This window comes from Convolutriloba macropyga, chromosome 13, assembly GCF_964194025.1.
Source record: "Convolutriloba macropyga chromosome 13, txConMacr16.3, whole genome shotgun sequence".
Lineage (NCBI taxonomy): Eukaryota > Metazoa > Xenacoelomorpha > Acoela > Convolutidae > Convolutriloba > Convolutriloba macropyga.
In genome coordinates, this window is record NC_134480.1 from 7,374,377 (window position 1) to 7,388,417 (window position 14,041).

Genomic DNA, 14,041 nt, shown 5'->3' on the forward strand with positions numbered 1-14,041 from the left:
AATTTTCCAGTTTTTTGTTCTATTCCTCAATTTGTAACTTATTCTCATCATTGAGAGATCCCGTACAATTCCCTGTATTTTATGAATTAACATGCTTACTGATATCATGACGTAAGTGATGTTTTGTTTGTTGGACAATATGCGTTTTCATAAAGTTATTTCAGTGGTGTATTTGTTTCTTTTCCTCTTCCTTTAGCACAACCGCGTAATAACAGATCCCAATGATTCTCAAATATGGTCCAAACTTATTTATTCGTTCAAAATAATTTTGGCTGAATTAGTATAAATAGAAATTGAATTAAAATACATATTCAGATAATAGCTAATGATTTTAATGGCGTCACTAATTTGTGTTTTGGTAATTTCTGTAATTTGTTGTTCGTAGTTTTTTTGAGATTGTCTACATCTTCAGTCCGTTCCTATGGCTTAGTCTAACCAAATACAGGTCCTATTTGTTTCCTTCTGACTTTTCAGTAACTTTGTCAAGAATTATTCTGTTTAAAGCTAATGATTTTCAATGATTTTGAAGACCTTTGAATTTATTTGGTTTAACAAATGTTGATTTTTTTTTAATTTCGCCTCATTATTTCTTGTTTTTGTTGACTTGTTACCTAGTCTGATTATGAAAAATGCCATCTGATTTTTTAGTAAGGAAAAAGTAAATCTGTGTCGTTAGGGTTTTGTCTGCTTGCAATTTGACGTTGTTACTAGGTGCTTTTTATATATTGAGTTTTGTTTGTTTTTCCTTTTTGTTGTTGTTTTTTTTCTCGTAGTCATTTTAATGGCAGATCTCGTTGTAATGAGGCATGGCAATATTCAATTCAATTATTAGTTTGGTTGTGTAACGATTTTTTTAAATCTCAAAAATCTATTTTTGATTATTTCTTCGTCAAAAATGTAAGTCAAAAGACAGTTAAGTCAAAAATGTTGATGAGCGCGGGTCAGAACATCATGTGCAAACGCACATTAACGAGCCTCCTTGTTGAATTATATAAGACAATGCTTCGTAGCATCATTTCCGAACAATGCAGTGCAGTGCTTTTAGAAAAAACGTTGTGATAGGGGAATTTGAATTAGGTAATTACTAGCATACAGAATGAAAGAAGCACATCTTTATCACAGCTTTTGTCAACATTTAACGACTTCAAAAGAGGATCCAAATAAAGAGACAAAACAAGGATATGGAACAGCATATAATCTCAAAATAGGCAACAAATAACAAACAACTTGTAAGTTTAGAATGTTTTATGGAGCCAGTTAAAAGGCGTGATTAATAGTTTTATGGAGCTAGTTAAAGAGCTTAAAAGGCGTGATTAATATATCAAGGAAATCAATAGTTTGTCTTCATCGTTTCTTGATCACATCCAAGAAAATCTGCACCATTAATATTACGCAAATAGGTTACGAATTCTTTCTGATTAGAGCTTCGTGTCAAACCATAAGAACTAATTAGCCAACATTTCATACATAAAATATCGCTGGTTTTCAAAGAACGGACGTTATGAGAATTTTCCTGCCACCCAAAAATTGTCCTTGTTTTTGTTTCAAAGCTTCCAAACCCAGATTCCGATTGTTGAACGAAAGCTGAGCAGTGCAAGCACGCGTGATCGAATCATTGCATATGTTTAACATTTCAGGGTTTGGGTTGAAATCATTAAAGAAGTCCAGAATGTCGCTAGGGTTTACATCAATTGGAAGACCAGAGAGCCGAAGGGTTATAGGGTCGAAACCCCCAACTGAGGTGTTAGGGGGTGCTTTTGGAGTCGGAGCTTGAAATGGAGAGTTTATCTGACCAAAAGATGATATCAACTTATGAAGCTCGTTTCCAGTTACAATTCTGATGTTGACTTTATTGGGTCCCAGAAAAGTCTGGTTCAGTTCGAACGCAGTGGTACATTCGGCTAAACTGGCTAGCAGTACAATTGCATCAGCTATTCTAGCAAGTTCGTTAACTCTCAAAATAATTCGGCTATCTTGCAAAGGCAGAGATTGGAAGAGCTGAATTATGTCATTTTTAATCACAGTTGTCGGTAGGTTCGATAAATGAACCGCAAATTCTGGCTTCTTAGGTGTCGTGTCAATAGGCGGTAGAGGCGGCTTGTTTGGGGTAGCTTCGGTTTTGACAGGAGTTTCAGGTTGATTTTGGGGTGGTTGTTGCGCTACTACAGCTCCGTTTGTCTGTTGTGGGGGTTGTTGTTGTTGACTAGCCTTTGCTGCGTTATTTACCGAAGATCCTTTCTTCTTAAAATCTGATATCATCTTTTCCATGTCCATTTTGCGTTTTGGAGTAATCGTAACCTCGCAATCACTGATTTTAAAGCCACTTTTCAAAGTGCAAAATTGAGCATCTAAGGAATTTTGCATTTGGACAAAAGCGGTTGAAACTGCACGCATGAATGTCACGCTAACGATCTTGCAAGGTTTGAGCAATTCCTGCAACTGTTTCGCCTCACAGCCCTTCGGGATTCCCTCCATCATAGCTATGACGTAATCGCTACTCAACGTTTCCATATCTGCAATCGCAATGGGTCGAAGCTGGGCCAGGGGAAAGCGTGAAATCGCTTCAGCAACTGAACAAGTTTCTACTTGTATTTTGCAACCAATAAACACCGTATTGTTAACTCCAAGAGCTTTTTCCTTCTCAATCGAGTTTTCCAAGATCACAATTGCTTCTCGCTTTTCTGAAAACATGGCGATTCCATTACTACGTACTCTAATTCCCGTGAACAGTTTTTCGACATCAGAGGTCGAGACTCGCGGCGGAAGTTCGGAAACCTTGACGGTCGAATTGGGCAAACTTCGATCACGATCGCCTTCGACCACTTCCATAGATTCCAATTTCAAATCCTGCGTGGTCTCAATGAACTCGGGTTCCGGCAGACGTTCCGGTTCCTTGGGTGCAACCGGTTCCGGAGACTTCGGTTTGATAGTTGCGGTAACAGTGGGCGATGGTTGAATATTGTTGGTGCCATTTTTGAAATCCTCTTCGTTAATTTTGCACACTATTACTTCAATACTGCAAATGCTTTTGCCCTCTAAACCAAGGAAGTGCGATTCCGGGTTCTCACATGTCATCAGATACGCTTCGGAGGTGAAACCCCCTGGGTCTTTTCTGAGAACTATATGCGACTCAAACGTAACTTGGAGAAACTTTCTGACCACGTCAAGACTGGTACAAATTGGCTTTTTAAATAGTATTTTGTAGAACTGCTTAGGATATGCCGATCTTTTCCCACCACGCGATGACGACGACTCGGAGCTTTCCCGAGAATTCGAGGAAACTTTTTCAAATTTGGCTTCGATTTCTTTAGCTTTACTTTCTTGTTTCGATTTATGTTGAAGATAAATTTTAGAGTACTCCGAGCTTTCAATAGCAAGAATACGCATTACATGATCTCCTAATTTCTGATTGTTCATTCGCAGAGCTATGATTTGCTCTTTGTCTTTGTCAAATTCAATGTACGCTTTCGATTCGTCATTGGGGTCAAAAACTACGTGCATAACTTTCAGTTTCTTGAAGAACTCGCGAATATCCCGCTTGTCGAATTTTCCTTTCGGAAGACTCATTATTTCAACACAAACATCGTCCGGGCATTGCTTTGTTTTTGTTTGTTCGCGTTCTTTGGGTTGACTATCGTTGTCACCAGAATCAAGACTTCGAGGAACCGAGCGACGTCGACCTGATTTGGAATCCGACTCTCGCGCGTTTTTCATCTCAACGTCGCGTGATTCTCGCATAGCTGCAGGAGGACTTCGCGACTGGCGATTGTTCGACGGTTCCGAAGATTTGAAACCCGATATTTGATTTTGGTGATCTTTAACCTTTTGGTACATTTGCCCTTCGGATATTTTACCGATTTCAACAGTGCTGCCTAAAACGTATCGACCAGAGTTCGAGCATAAACGCTCAGCGTCTTTTCGCGTAGTTGCTCGGACAAACGCAAATTGTGGTGGTAAGTTGCTTTCTTCATTCGCATAAGCAACATAAATATCATCAACTTGAAGTTTTTCACCTTTGAGGATAAGAGACATTATGTCATCATTATTCACGTGTTCAGGAAGGCCCGTGATCTGAATAAACTCTCCTTTATAGTGATTTCTTTTCAGCAATTCAAATATTTCTCGATTCATTTCAGATTGAAATTCTTTGTACGCATCGTCAAAATCTTCCTTTTTACAGATGTAGATTTTAGAACTTTCATTTAGCAAACGTCTGCCTTGTAACTGAAGACAGCGATCCTGATTGCGTTCATCGTCAAATCGCAAATAGACAGTGCATGAATTCCGTTTGGCTAAAATAATCGGCTTCATGTTTGACTTGCAGTTGTTCCCACCTAGGAAGTCCCGAATGTGAGTGTCAGTGACGTCAATTGATACACGGTCCAACATGCAGTAGAAATAGGACTTGGCGACTTTGCTCGGGGGTGGGGATGCCGACGATCGGGAATCGGCAGTATGCGATCGTTTGTTGCCACTTCGGTCACGCGATGACGACCTTCGATGTCTTGACCGATCGTGATCATCCGATTGCCCTTTTGAACTATTATCTCTCGATGAGGTTTTCGCTAAAGATGGCACATCATTACTGCTTCTGTCTGGGCTGTTCCGTGACGCATGTTGCCTGTCAATTCTGTCAAACGTACTTCTATCGCCTAACTTACGATCCGACTCACGATTGAAATCGGATGGCGAGTCGACGATGTTGCTCACAACCGACGTTGCAACTGCCGGTCCGTCCTTGTTCGGTCGGATGAATCCAGCACCTGGCGGCATTCTCAAAACGGGTGCCATATTAACTCTGGGTCCCATCATTCCGGTGCCAGGCATTCCAGTCGGACTACTCACACTAGCGGGCACATTGTTTGGCATCATGTTCGGTACCGTCATGCCAGCTTCATTCGGAGGCTGAGTTACTGGTGTCTGCGATGACGAGATAACCTGACCCTGTCCAACAGCTGGACCTCTTTGAAAGGGTATTCTAGGTCTGTTAAAGCTATTGGGTTGCGGCGCTGTAACGGATGGATTTGGCTGCATTGTAGAACCTTGGGGTTGAGGGGGTCGCTGTGGAGTACCAGGACGCATTCCGGACGCCCTCACAATATCAAAAGCTCCGGGTCTTGCGGGCCGGTTCTGCTGGGGCGTTGATGTCATACCAGGACGAAATCCCGGTTTTGTACCGTCCATTTGACCTCTCACTGGCATATTACCTCGAACGGCAGGAAATCTTGAAACACGAGGGTCGAAACCACCTCGAGTTTTAAAGCCAGGACCCATTGGACCCCGAACTTGTGGCTGCATCGGATTCTGGAACCCAGGTCTTGTTTGTCCGGAGGCTCCTGTTGGCATATTCTGTTGCCCTCCTTGTTGATTTGACCCCCTGGGTCCTTGAAACCGTGAATTGGGATATGCAGGTGCGCTTTGATTTCCATTGGAATTTGGAAATTGGGGTTGCCGAGGTCTGAAACCAGTCTGAGCCAAACCATACCCTCCGTTTTGCCCGGGTGCCATTTGATTGATCGAGGCTCCTGATCCATTCATAGTTGCCTGGTTTTGCTGCAAATGGTGCGTTTGCATACCACTAGCCGGAGCCGAATATCTAGAATGACTTCCCGCCTGTTGAGGTTGTGGGTAATATTGCGACGTCACCGGCATTGCGGGCGGATACCCGGGGTTGAAAGCCGGGGCATTTTGGGCCATGGCGGCCCCACTTCTGAGTTCGTCAATTTTAGCCTGCATTTCATGTTTGCTGCTGAGAAAGAGCGCAACTTGGGACCCCGAGAGATCTTTGTTGTTGTTGAGCATCGCAAGTCGACCGTCCTCGTCGGATGCGAATGTGATGAAGGCCTCCCCATTGTCTCCTCCAATAATGTGTACTCCTCCATCGGGAATACTCAGTCCTAAAAAAACGCCTTCCTACTGATCTCGACAACCATATAATGACGTCATTCAAAGTTTATTTTTCCATGAAAATTTCATTTTATCCACGGAAGTCTTCAAGTGCGTTTTGTTATTTTTTAACTTCATGGCTTTCTCTCAAAAGCTAGACCAATTTGTAATTGAAAAGTTTTCACATATCATAATTACCATCTTGTATGGTTTTATTAAAAATCTTTGACAAATTCATGCTTAGTGATTAAAATTTTTAATTTTTACCGTTAACAATCCGAAAATTGAAACTTGTGCTACTGAGTAAATTTAACACGTCACATTTAAAAGTCAGAGCCAAATTTCCAAATATTTCGAAGGAATCAGTTCTTTCCTTATTAATGTTAATTATGGCCTTAATTTGAAATCCCAGTTGAAATACAGCTGGGAAATGAGTTTAATTTAATGAGCCCCATCTGAAACAAATCAATAATGGGTAAATTACGGGTAATTTGGCGTTGCGTAAGTTTCTCTGACACCCCAGACTTATTTTAAACTAGGAACTAGCTCAATATTTTATGATTCGTTTTAATCGCATTATCATATTATCGATGAACTTAAAATAGTTTTTTAATACCCTAACTCGACCTTCTTATCTTTCCAGAATTCAGAAAATTTAGCGCCCGAGGCATTTATTCAATCCTCAATGCTATCATTCATTCTGCAAAAATATCAACAAGTAAATAAAAACTCGTTCGTAATTCAGGCCACATGATTTTGCATCTATTCATCTTTCTGTTTCTGATTTTCTATTTTTCCATGAATTGCAGTCAGCTTACAACTTCATTCCCATTGTAGGTTAGTTGACATAAATAACCATTTGGAACTAGTATTTACTGTTATGGAAAAAACAGGTTATATCCTCAAAATTTTATGGCAAATTATGTGAGCGATAGTTAATCCCCATTTTATTTAAACAACAGTTCTTCAACTATTCACCGAACCAATTTGTTCGGTATTGTATATTCAGCACTTAGATTGAGCATGTTAAAAGTTACTAGATCGTCATTTTAATCGAGCTAAAAATCTGCGTCAACCATATTAGCAGTCTATTTTATGTAACACTACCATTAGCATATTCTGACGCTGTAGTTATTTTTCAACTATGCTCAATTCACAGAAAAAAATTTAGCTATGCAAAATAAACCAGTTCTGGACTTGGGTGTTACGTATATGCTCAGCGGGAGAATAATCGTTGTTAAACTTTCCCAAAAAATTAGTTTTGGCCTCAATTTTAGGTCATTCACGTCTGCTTTTAAAAAGTTTCCCCATATAAGACGTTCTTTTTTATTTCTGGTTGCTTCAATTTGACTAAACTATCAATGATTTATAGTTTATAGTTTACTTAATACTCAAGGACGTCACAATTTTGATAGACAGGATAATATATCGAAAAACCAGTTTCAAGCAGCATAATGTCCACCAACATAAAAGATCATCTTTACCTGCATTTACTAAAAGATAATTTACTAAAAAAAGAAAATTTCTTCCAAGTCAATAATTGTCTGATGTTCAAAAAGGACAATTTCATTGTGTCTTTCAGTCAAGGCATGATATTTTCAAAAAGAATGTAAGAACGGCACCAAGAAAATTCTCACGTTGACCAGTTTCTACATTCGTCGTGTTTTTCAGACAACCACGCTCATCTTTACGACAAAATGGATTGTCGAATATTTCTGCAAAATTGCTCGTAGATATAAAACACTACAGTAAAGGCGAAGGCATTTCGCTCATAACCATAGCACTAATCCAAACATTTTATTTATGATTCTTTTCAATCGGTCCATTCTGTTTCTTGCAAAAATCTGATCCAAAAATTTTACACCAGCGCTGATTAAAAAAAATGCTGATTAAAAGCCAATGGAAATGTCCTAAAAACACACTGGTATTGATATTTCAAAAGTATTTACCTATTTTTCCAAAATTATGTTAGTTACTTTTTAACGGTTAATTGTCGCATATGAAATAATCCTTCCCTAAATAATCTTTTCCTTCTGCAATTTAATATAATCAGTCTGTTTGTTGTTTTTACATGAAAAACGAAAATCTCCATTCATTTAGATTTCTCCTTTCCTTCGGTAACTGCAGTATACTGTTGGCAAGTCTGTTAACACCATCTGATGACACCATTTCGTAGAGCAATTCACAGCTCGCAAACAATTAATGTTTCTATTTAAATTGTAGATTTATTTAAATTGGTGTCAGGACAATTTACCCAAAGCCATTTAACCCAACGCCATTATACCCAACATTCAATTTTACCCAAAACCAACTTTAATTTACTCTATTAAAATTACCAAACGCCTATTTAGCCATTTATATAAATGGCCCGTGTGACCTGATATGAAACTATCACAACCGAACATCGGATAATTGAATTAAAAGATCGAAGAGCAATGGGAAAAGTGGCATGGGGTAAAATGGCATTAGGTAAATTGTCAAGTAACCATTTAAATTAAAAGAAACTGATTTTCATAAGATAATAAAATCAGCTACTTTAAGTAAACCAAGACGCTATATTCCAAGAAAAAGTAAACTAAGAGAAAGTTAAACCAGACGTTATATTCCTGTTTTCTGGGTAATGAAATAATGAATTATACAAGAAAAAAAATCGAAAGTAAATATGTGTGAACAAAAAAAATTGTGAGCCTTCGGGTGCACTCCAATTTTGACATCTAGTTTCAAGAACATCCTGAAGAGACTGAAAAATTACGTTCTTAATGAAGCTCAATAATCGTGTTGTTAGTTTTTTGTCAAACTTCTTGAATTGGTGTACAGTTATTAACGTTACAACCGTTTTGTTTTCTATTTTTAATCTTGATTATTCGCTTACTTTGACCAAAGAAATCCGAAATAATTTAAGAAAACGGAAACATGAGAAAACATGGCGACTAATTATAGCTTGTCCCATAAAGTTGAAGCAATCGAACGGTTCAAAAACACTCTCCACATTGCTCATTTGATTTCGGCGTTTTTCGGACGTTCGATTGTTCCATTTTTATGGGACAGACTATGAACAAAATTCAATGGTGTGTCAAAATTTGTAATTTTTTCATCGTTCCTCAAAAATTTTGATTTAATATTCAGTGATAAAATTAAAACTGAAGATAAGAAAACTTTAACTGACGCTTGATTAAAATGGTGTTTGATTTTTGCCTAATTAAAAAGTGATACTTGAGTCACAAATAACCATTTCTGTTTAAAACTCATTGTTGGTAAAAGCGTATTGGCTCCTTGAAATCTTTTTTTGAGGTGCAAACATAATTAAAGCAATAAAGGATACATATCTTGCCAAGAAATCGCGCACCATAAAATATACGCAAAAGAAGAAATCAACGCGGTGGTCACTTTTTGTTTAAAGAACAAACATAGCTGTTAGAAAATAGCTGCAAAAACTTCAAAAGATTGTCGTTTAAAAAAATGAAAAGAATTTGAGTTCTTTATTATTATTATTTATGTCATTGACTAAACGTATGTCAATTTTTGCCATATTCGCTTATTTAAGTACTCAAGAAAAAATTAGAGTCAGAAAAGATCCGTTTTTACAGTGACTCCCAGACACTTGAGACCACCCAAATGTCACGACAATGAAATAATATTGTTAAAGACAATTTTACACAACAGAACGCCAAAAATGCAATGATTAAAAAAAATTGCTCAAGTTATTGAAGATGATGTCTTGAAAACAAATCTTAGGCACCCAAAATTGACCCATTAACTCACCAGCAAGCTTTTACAAAAAATATTCGCAAATGGAAATCAACGGAAAACAATAATTTGCAAGAAAACGTGACACAAATTGCAAAATTCACTCCAAATTTCTGTGTTGAAGTTCGCATTGCTAGTATACAGTGAGTGCACAAGCTTAATTTCGGGGTATAACTGCCTAATTTTGGGCTCAAAAATTTCAATTGGAGCCAGAGTATTTTCGGAAAATAGCCACTGTTGACCAGAAAAACAAAATTGACAGTTTTTGTGCCTAAGTGTCACAAAGTGCTCCAATTTGATGAGGTTTCATTTGGATTATAAATTTCAAAATTCTTGGATTTAGAAGGAATAAGAAGAAACGCAATATTAGCCCCGATTTGCTATCTATCACAGCTTTTAAAATTTTGCGTCGAAAACCCAATACCGTGCATCTTAAAAAACGGCTACGTCATTACGTATCCCTACCAGCGTGCTGAGGATGTCTTAAAGAATTCACTTACCAAAATGGCTTTCAGTTTTCTCGGATTTGCGTCAATTCCAATACCACCAACACAACACATTGCAATCCCATTTATGCAAATTTCTCATGGTAGCAAAAACCAAAAAACGTGAGACATATCCTATATGACTATGCGCTCTCGCATTGCAGCATTACTAGTGGGAATAAATTTACTCGCATCTTAAATATTCCAATTTGACACTGGTAACGACACGTAATGGTTTTAGCAGATTTGGGGAGAAGGCGTCAAAACTACTTAAAACTTATGATTTAAAAAAAATATCGCCGTATCATTTCACTCGCTTGCTTTTTATTGTAAAATGTTTTAAATAATGGTTTTCACGAGATTTCAGTCCATTTCAAAACTTCGGTTATAAATTGGTCAATGTTTAAGATCATTCGACTAACAAGCCATTTGATTAGCACATCTGTTTAATTTTTTTAGCCATTAGCCAGGCCAGGTGACCTATTATCTTGTTCACGACTTACCATTCAGGGCGCCAGACAAAAACGTTAACGTTACATGAGAGAGCAACCACAGCCAATTTTGATCATCCCAAGTCAAATCGTTTTTTGCATTTGCTATCGTTTTTTTTTTCAAACTAAAAAGCTGCCTTCAGAAAAAAGGGATTGCAATTTTAACTACCTTTCAATCAGTATAAATTGCATGTCAAGTATCGAGTTTCCATGCTAAAAACTTTTTTATCTTTTCCAGTAACTTACCTGATTATACAATCCAAGTTTTTAATCATTACTTTTAAATTCTTGCTCATCAAAATAAATCTATAGATTATATTGTTGTTGTTACGCATGAATATACTTCGCGCTATTTATCCATCATTTTTGATTTTCATTGCAATTTTTTAAATCAATTTTGTAATTGAAATTGAGTTGGTTCCTTCAACATGGCAATAGATTTCATTTTTCGGTATCTCCGCTGAAATTTGTCAGTTAAACACGGGTTGATTCTCCAGATAACAAGCTGGCAACTAGCAGTAGAATAATTGAGTGATAGTTTTAGTCGCACATAATTTTGAAATCAATAACTTTGATCTCCCGTCTCATGTTATCGTGCAGTATACTGGTAACTAATCATTAATTTTATCAGATTTGAGAAAAGAATATTTAAACCATTTTTCATAATTGGTTAATCGCATAATTTATCCAGAAGTACTATCTGATATTTTAAATGAATAAAATCAAGATATCATTTTCATTTCCATTTTCTTTTCTCACTTTTCACAATAGATCTTACTTCAATGCTGCTTCAACCTTAATGCATATTACTTCAAGGCAATAAATGGTTTCATTATCACTATGATAACTTAGTGAAATCAAGGGCAAATTCTACGTCAGAAAACGAAACACCTTCACTCCTTTTCCAACAACCCAGCTCAGCAAGCAATAATAAGCTTTGTTGGTATTCCATAGATCTCCGCCACAATGTTCATATAACTTAAACCTTTATCAACAATTTTTGGGTTCTAATTTACTGTTCGTTCAAGCAATATTTTCTAGTCAAAGTTTTGCTAAGAGTTTTTATTCTTTCATTCTTTTTCATTCTGATTTTTCATATAGAAGTGTCTTACGAAACATTATCACAAACAAGAAATCTATAACTGCAGATATATTGACACTTTCAGTAGTATATAATTAAACGTTTATTTCATTTGCTCAATCGTCTCCGATAATGCAAAAAAATATTTGTTTATAAAATTTCTGGATTATTCTACCAGAATCATTCGTTTTCATACTGATTTTTCATATAAAAGTGTCTTAGGAAACATTATCATAAACAAGAAATCTATAACTGCAGATATATTGACACTTTCAGTAGTATATAATTAAACGTTTAATTCATTTGCTCAATTGTCTCCGATTATGCAAAAAAATATTTGTTTATAAAATTTCTGGATTATTCCACCAGAATCATTCTTTTTCATTCTGATTTTTCATATAAAAGTGTCTTACGAAACATTATCATAAACAAGAAATCTATAACTGAAGATATATTGACACTTTCAGTAGTATATAATTAAACGTTTAATTCATTTGCTCAATTGTCTCCGATTATGCAAAAAAAAATTGTTTATAAAATTTCTGGGTTATTCTACCAGAATCATTCGTTTTCATTCTGACTTTTCATATAAAAGTGTCTTACGAAACATTATCATAAACAAGAAATCTAAAACTGCAGATATATTAACACTTTCAGTAACATATAATTAAGCGTTTAATTCATTTGCTCAATTGTTTCCGATTATGCAAAAAAAATATTTGTTTATAAAATTTCTGGATTATTCCACCAGAATCATTCTTTTTCATTCTGATTTTTCATATAAAAGTGTCTTACGAAACATTATCATAAACAACAAATCTATAACTGCAGATATATTGACACTTTCAGTAATATATAATTAAGCGTTTAATTCATTTGCTCAATCGTTTCCGATAATGCAAAAAAAAATGTTTGTTTATAAAAATTTCTGGATTATTCTACCAGATTCAATTGAAGATCGATTTGATGCAGCGGTTGAGACTACATCCCTTTTAGGAGCATAAATGCTGTGGGAGTAATGTACAACGAAATAAAACCCTAGGCCTTTACAGTTTATCCCGTTTCACATGGAGAAAAAGCAAATAGCTCACTAGGCGCACCCGGTTACTTGACAATTAACCCACTTCCATTTTACATAATGCCTTTTTACCCAACCTGAAATTTTACCTAATGCCATTTTACCCAATGCGATTTTACCCAATGCTATTTTACCAAATGCCAATTTACCCGATGCTCATTGATCTTTTCGTTCAAATATCCGATGCTCGGTTTTGAGTTCAACATGCCATTTGAGGTTGCGATAGTTCCATATCAAGTCCCGCGTATCATTTAATTATAAAGTCGGCTAAACAGTCGTTCAGGTAATTTTAATAATAGGGTAAATTAAACTTGGCAATGGGTAAAATGACAGGTTGGGTAAAATGGCATTGAGCAAAATGGCATGGCACGGGCGCACCCAGAGCAATTGCTGTCCAATGGCATCAATCAACTTAAAATTAGAACCAAAATAGTATTCTTAATCAGTTTTGATAACCAAACGCAGTTAAAAACTAACGAACAAGAAACACGAAGTTGCCAGTATGATAACTTCGGTTTTAAAAATTGGCTGAAAATGAGTAAAATTCAATAAAAACTTTGATTAGCTGGTTCATTACAATTCTGTGTTCCTGAAATGAAAAATTGAACTCACTTAAAATTTTTTAATAATAATTTTTTTATCGGCAGTAATGGAATTATCCAAAAATAGCATCCGGGGAGCAAGGAATAGAGGAACACCAGATAACGACTGAACAAACTTTGTAATTGCATCTTTTTGCGTAAAACGACACGCAGTCAAATATTTCAGACGAAAAATAATTTTGGCACTTAAGTGTAGAACATCCATTTATTTACCAACGAAGAAAAGACTCCCTAGCGTGAAGAAAAGAGTAGGAAAAATCGTTAGAATCCAATAAATTGGGGTTACTTTTAAATAGATATGCTAAAAAACAGTCTCCAATAATTTTCCGATGAAGGTGCAAATTATTTCCTATTTTCTGAAGCATTCGGCTAGTGATGGAAGAAAAAATGGCTGTATAAAAATGCAAAACCTGATGCTAGTTAAATTTCTGGATATGGTTCTTCACAATTGCCATGTACAATTCTGTCTGTAATCTTACAAAAAAAATTGTCCGTGATCTATTTGTCAGTGCTCTATTTGTCAGTGCTCTATTTGTCCGTGATCTATTTTCATTTGAATTTTTTGTACAAGTACAGAAAAATTATGAAGAAGCATATCCAGAAATTTAACTAGCATATCTATAAATCTATCATCGACTGAAAAAATCAATTTTGTGACATTAGACACAAAT

General features: G+C 36.2%; 1 protein-coding gene across 3 annotated transcripts in view; it reads right to left on the reverse strand.

The window, feature by feature from the left end:
• Window positions 1-1,053: 1,053 nt before the first annotated feature.
• The window catches only part of LOC142351944 (uncharacterized), a 28,472-nt gene continuing 15,484 nt past the window's right edge, over window positions 1,054-14,041 (reverse strand). For all 3 annotated transcript variants that reach the window (XM_075404220.1, XM_075404221.1, XM_075404222.1), the window contains one exon: window positions 1,054-5,897. In XM_075404220.1, the coding sequence (XP_075260335.1) occupies window positions 1,486-5,897 (4,412 nt within the window). In that variant the 3' untranslated portion in view covers window positions 1,054-1,485. The remainder of the gene's footprint in view (window positions 5,898-14,041) is intronic.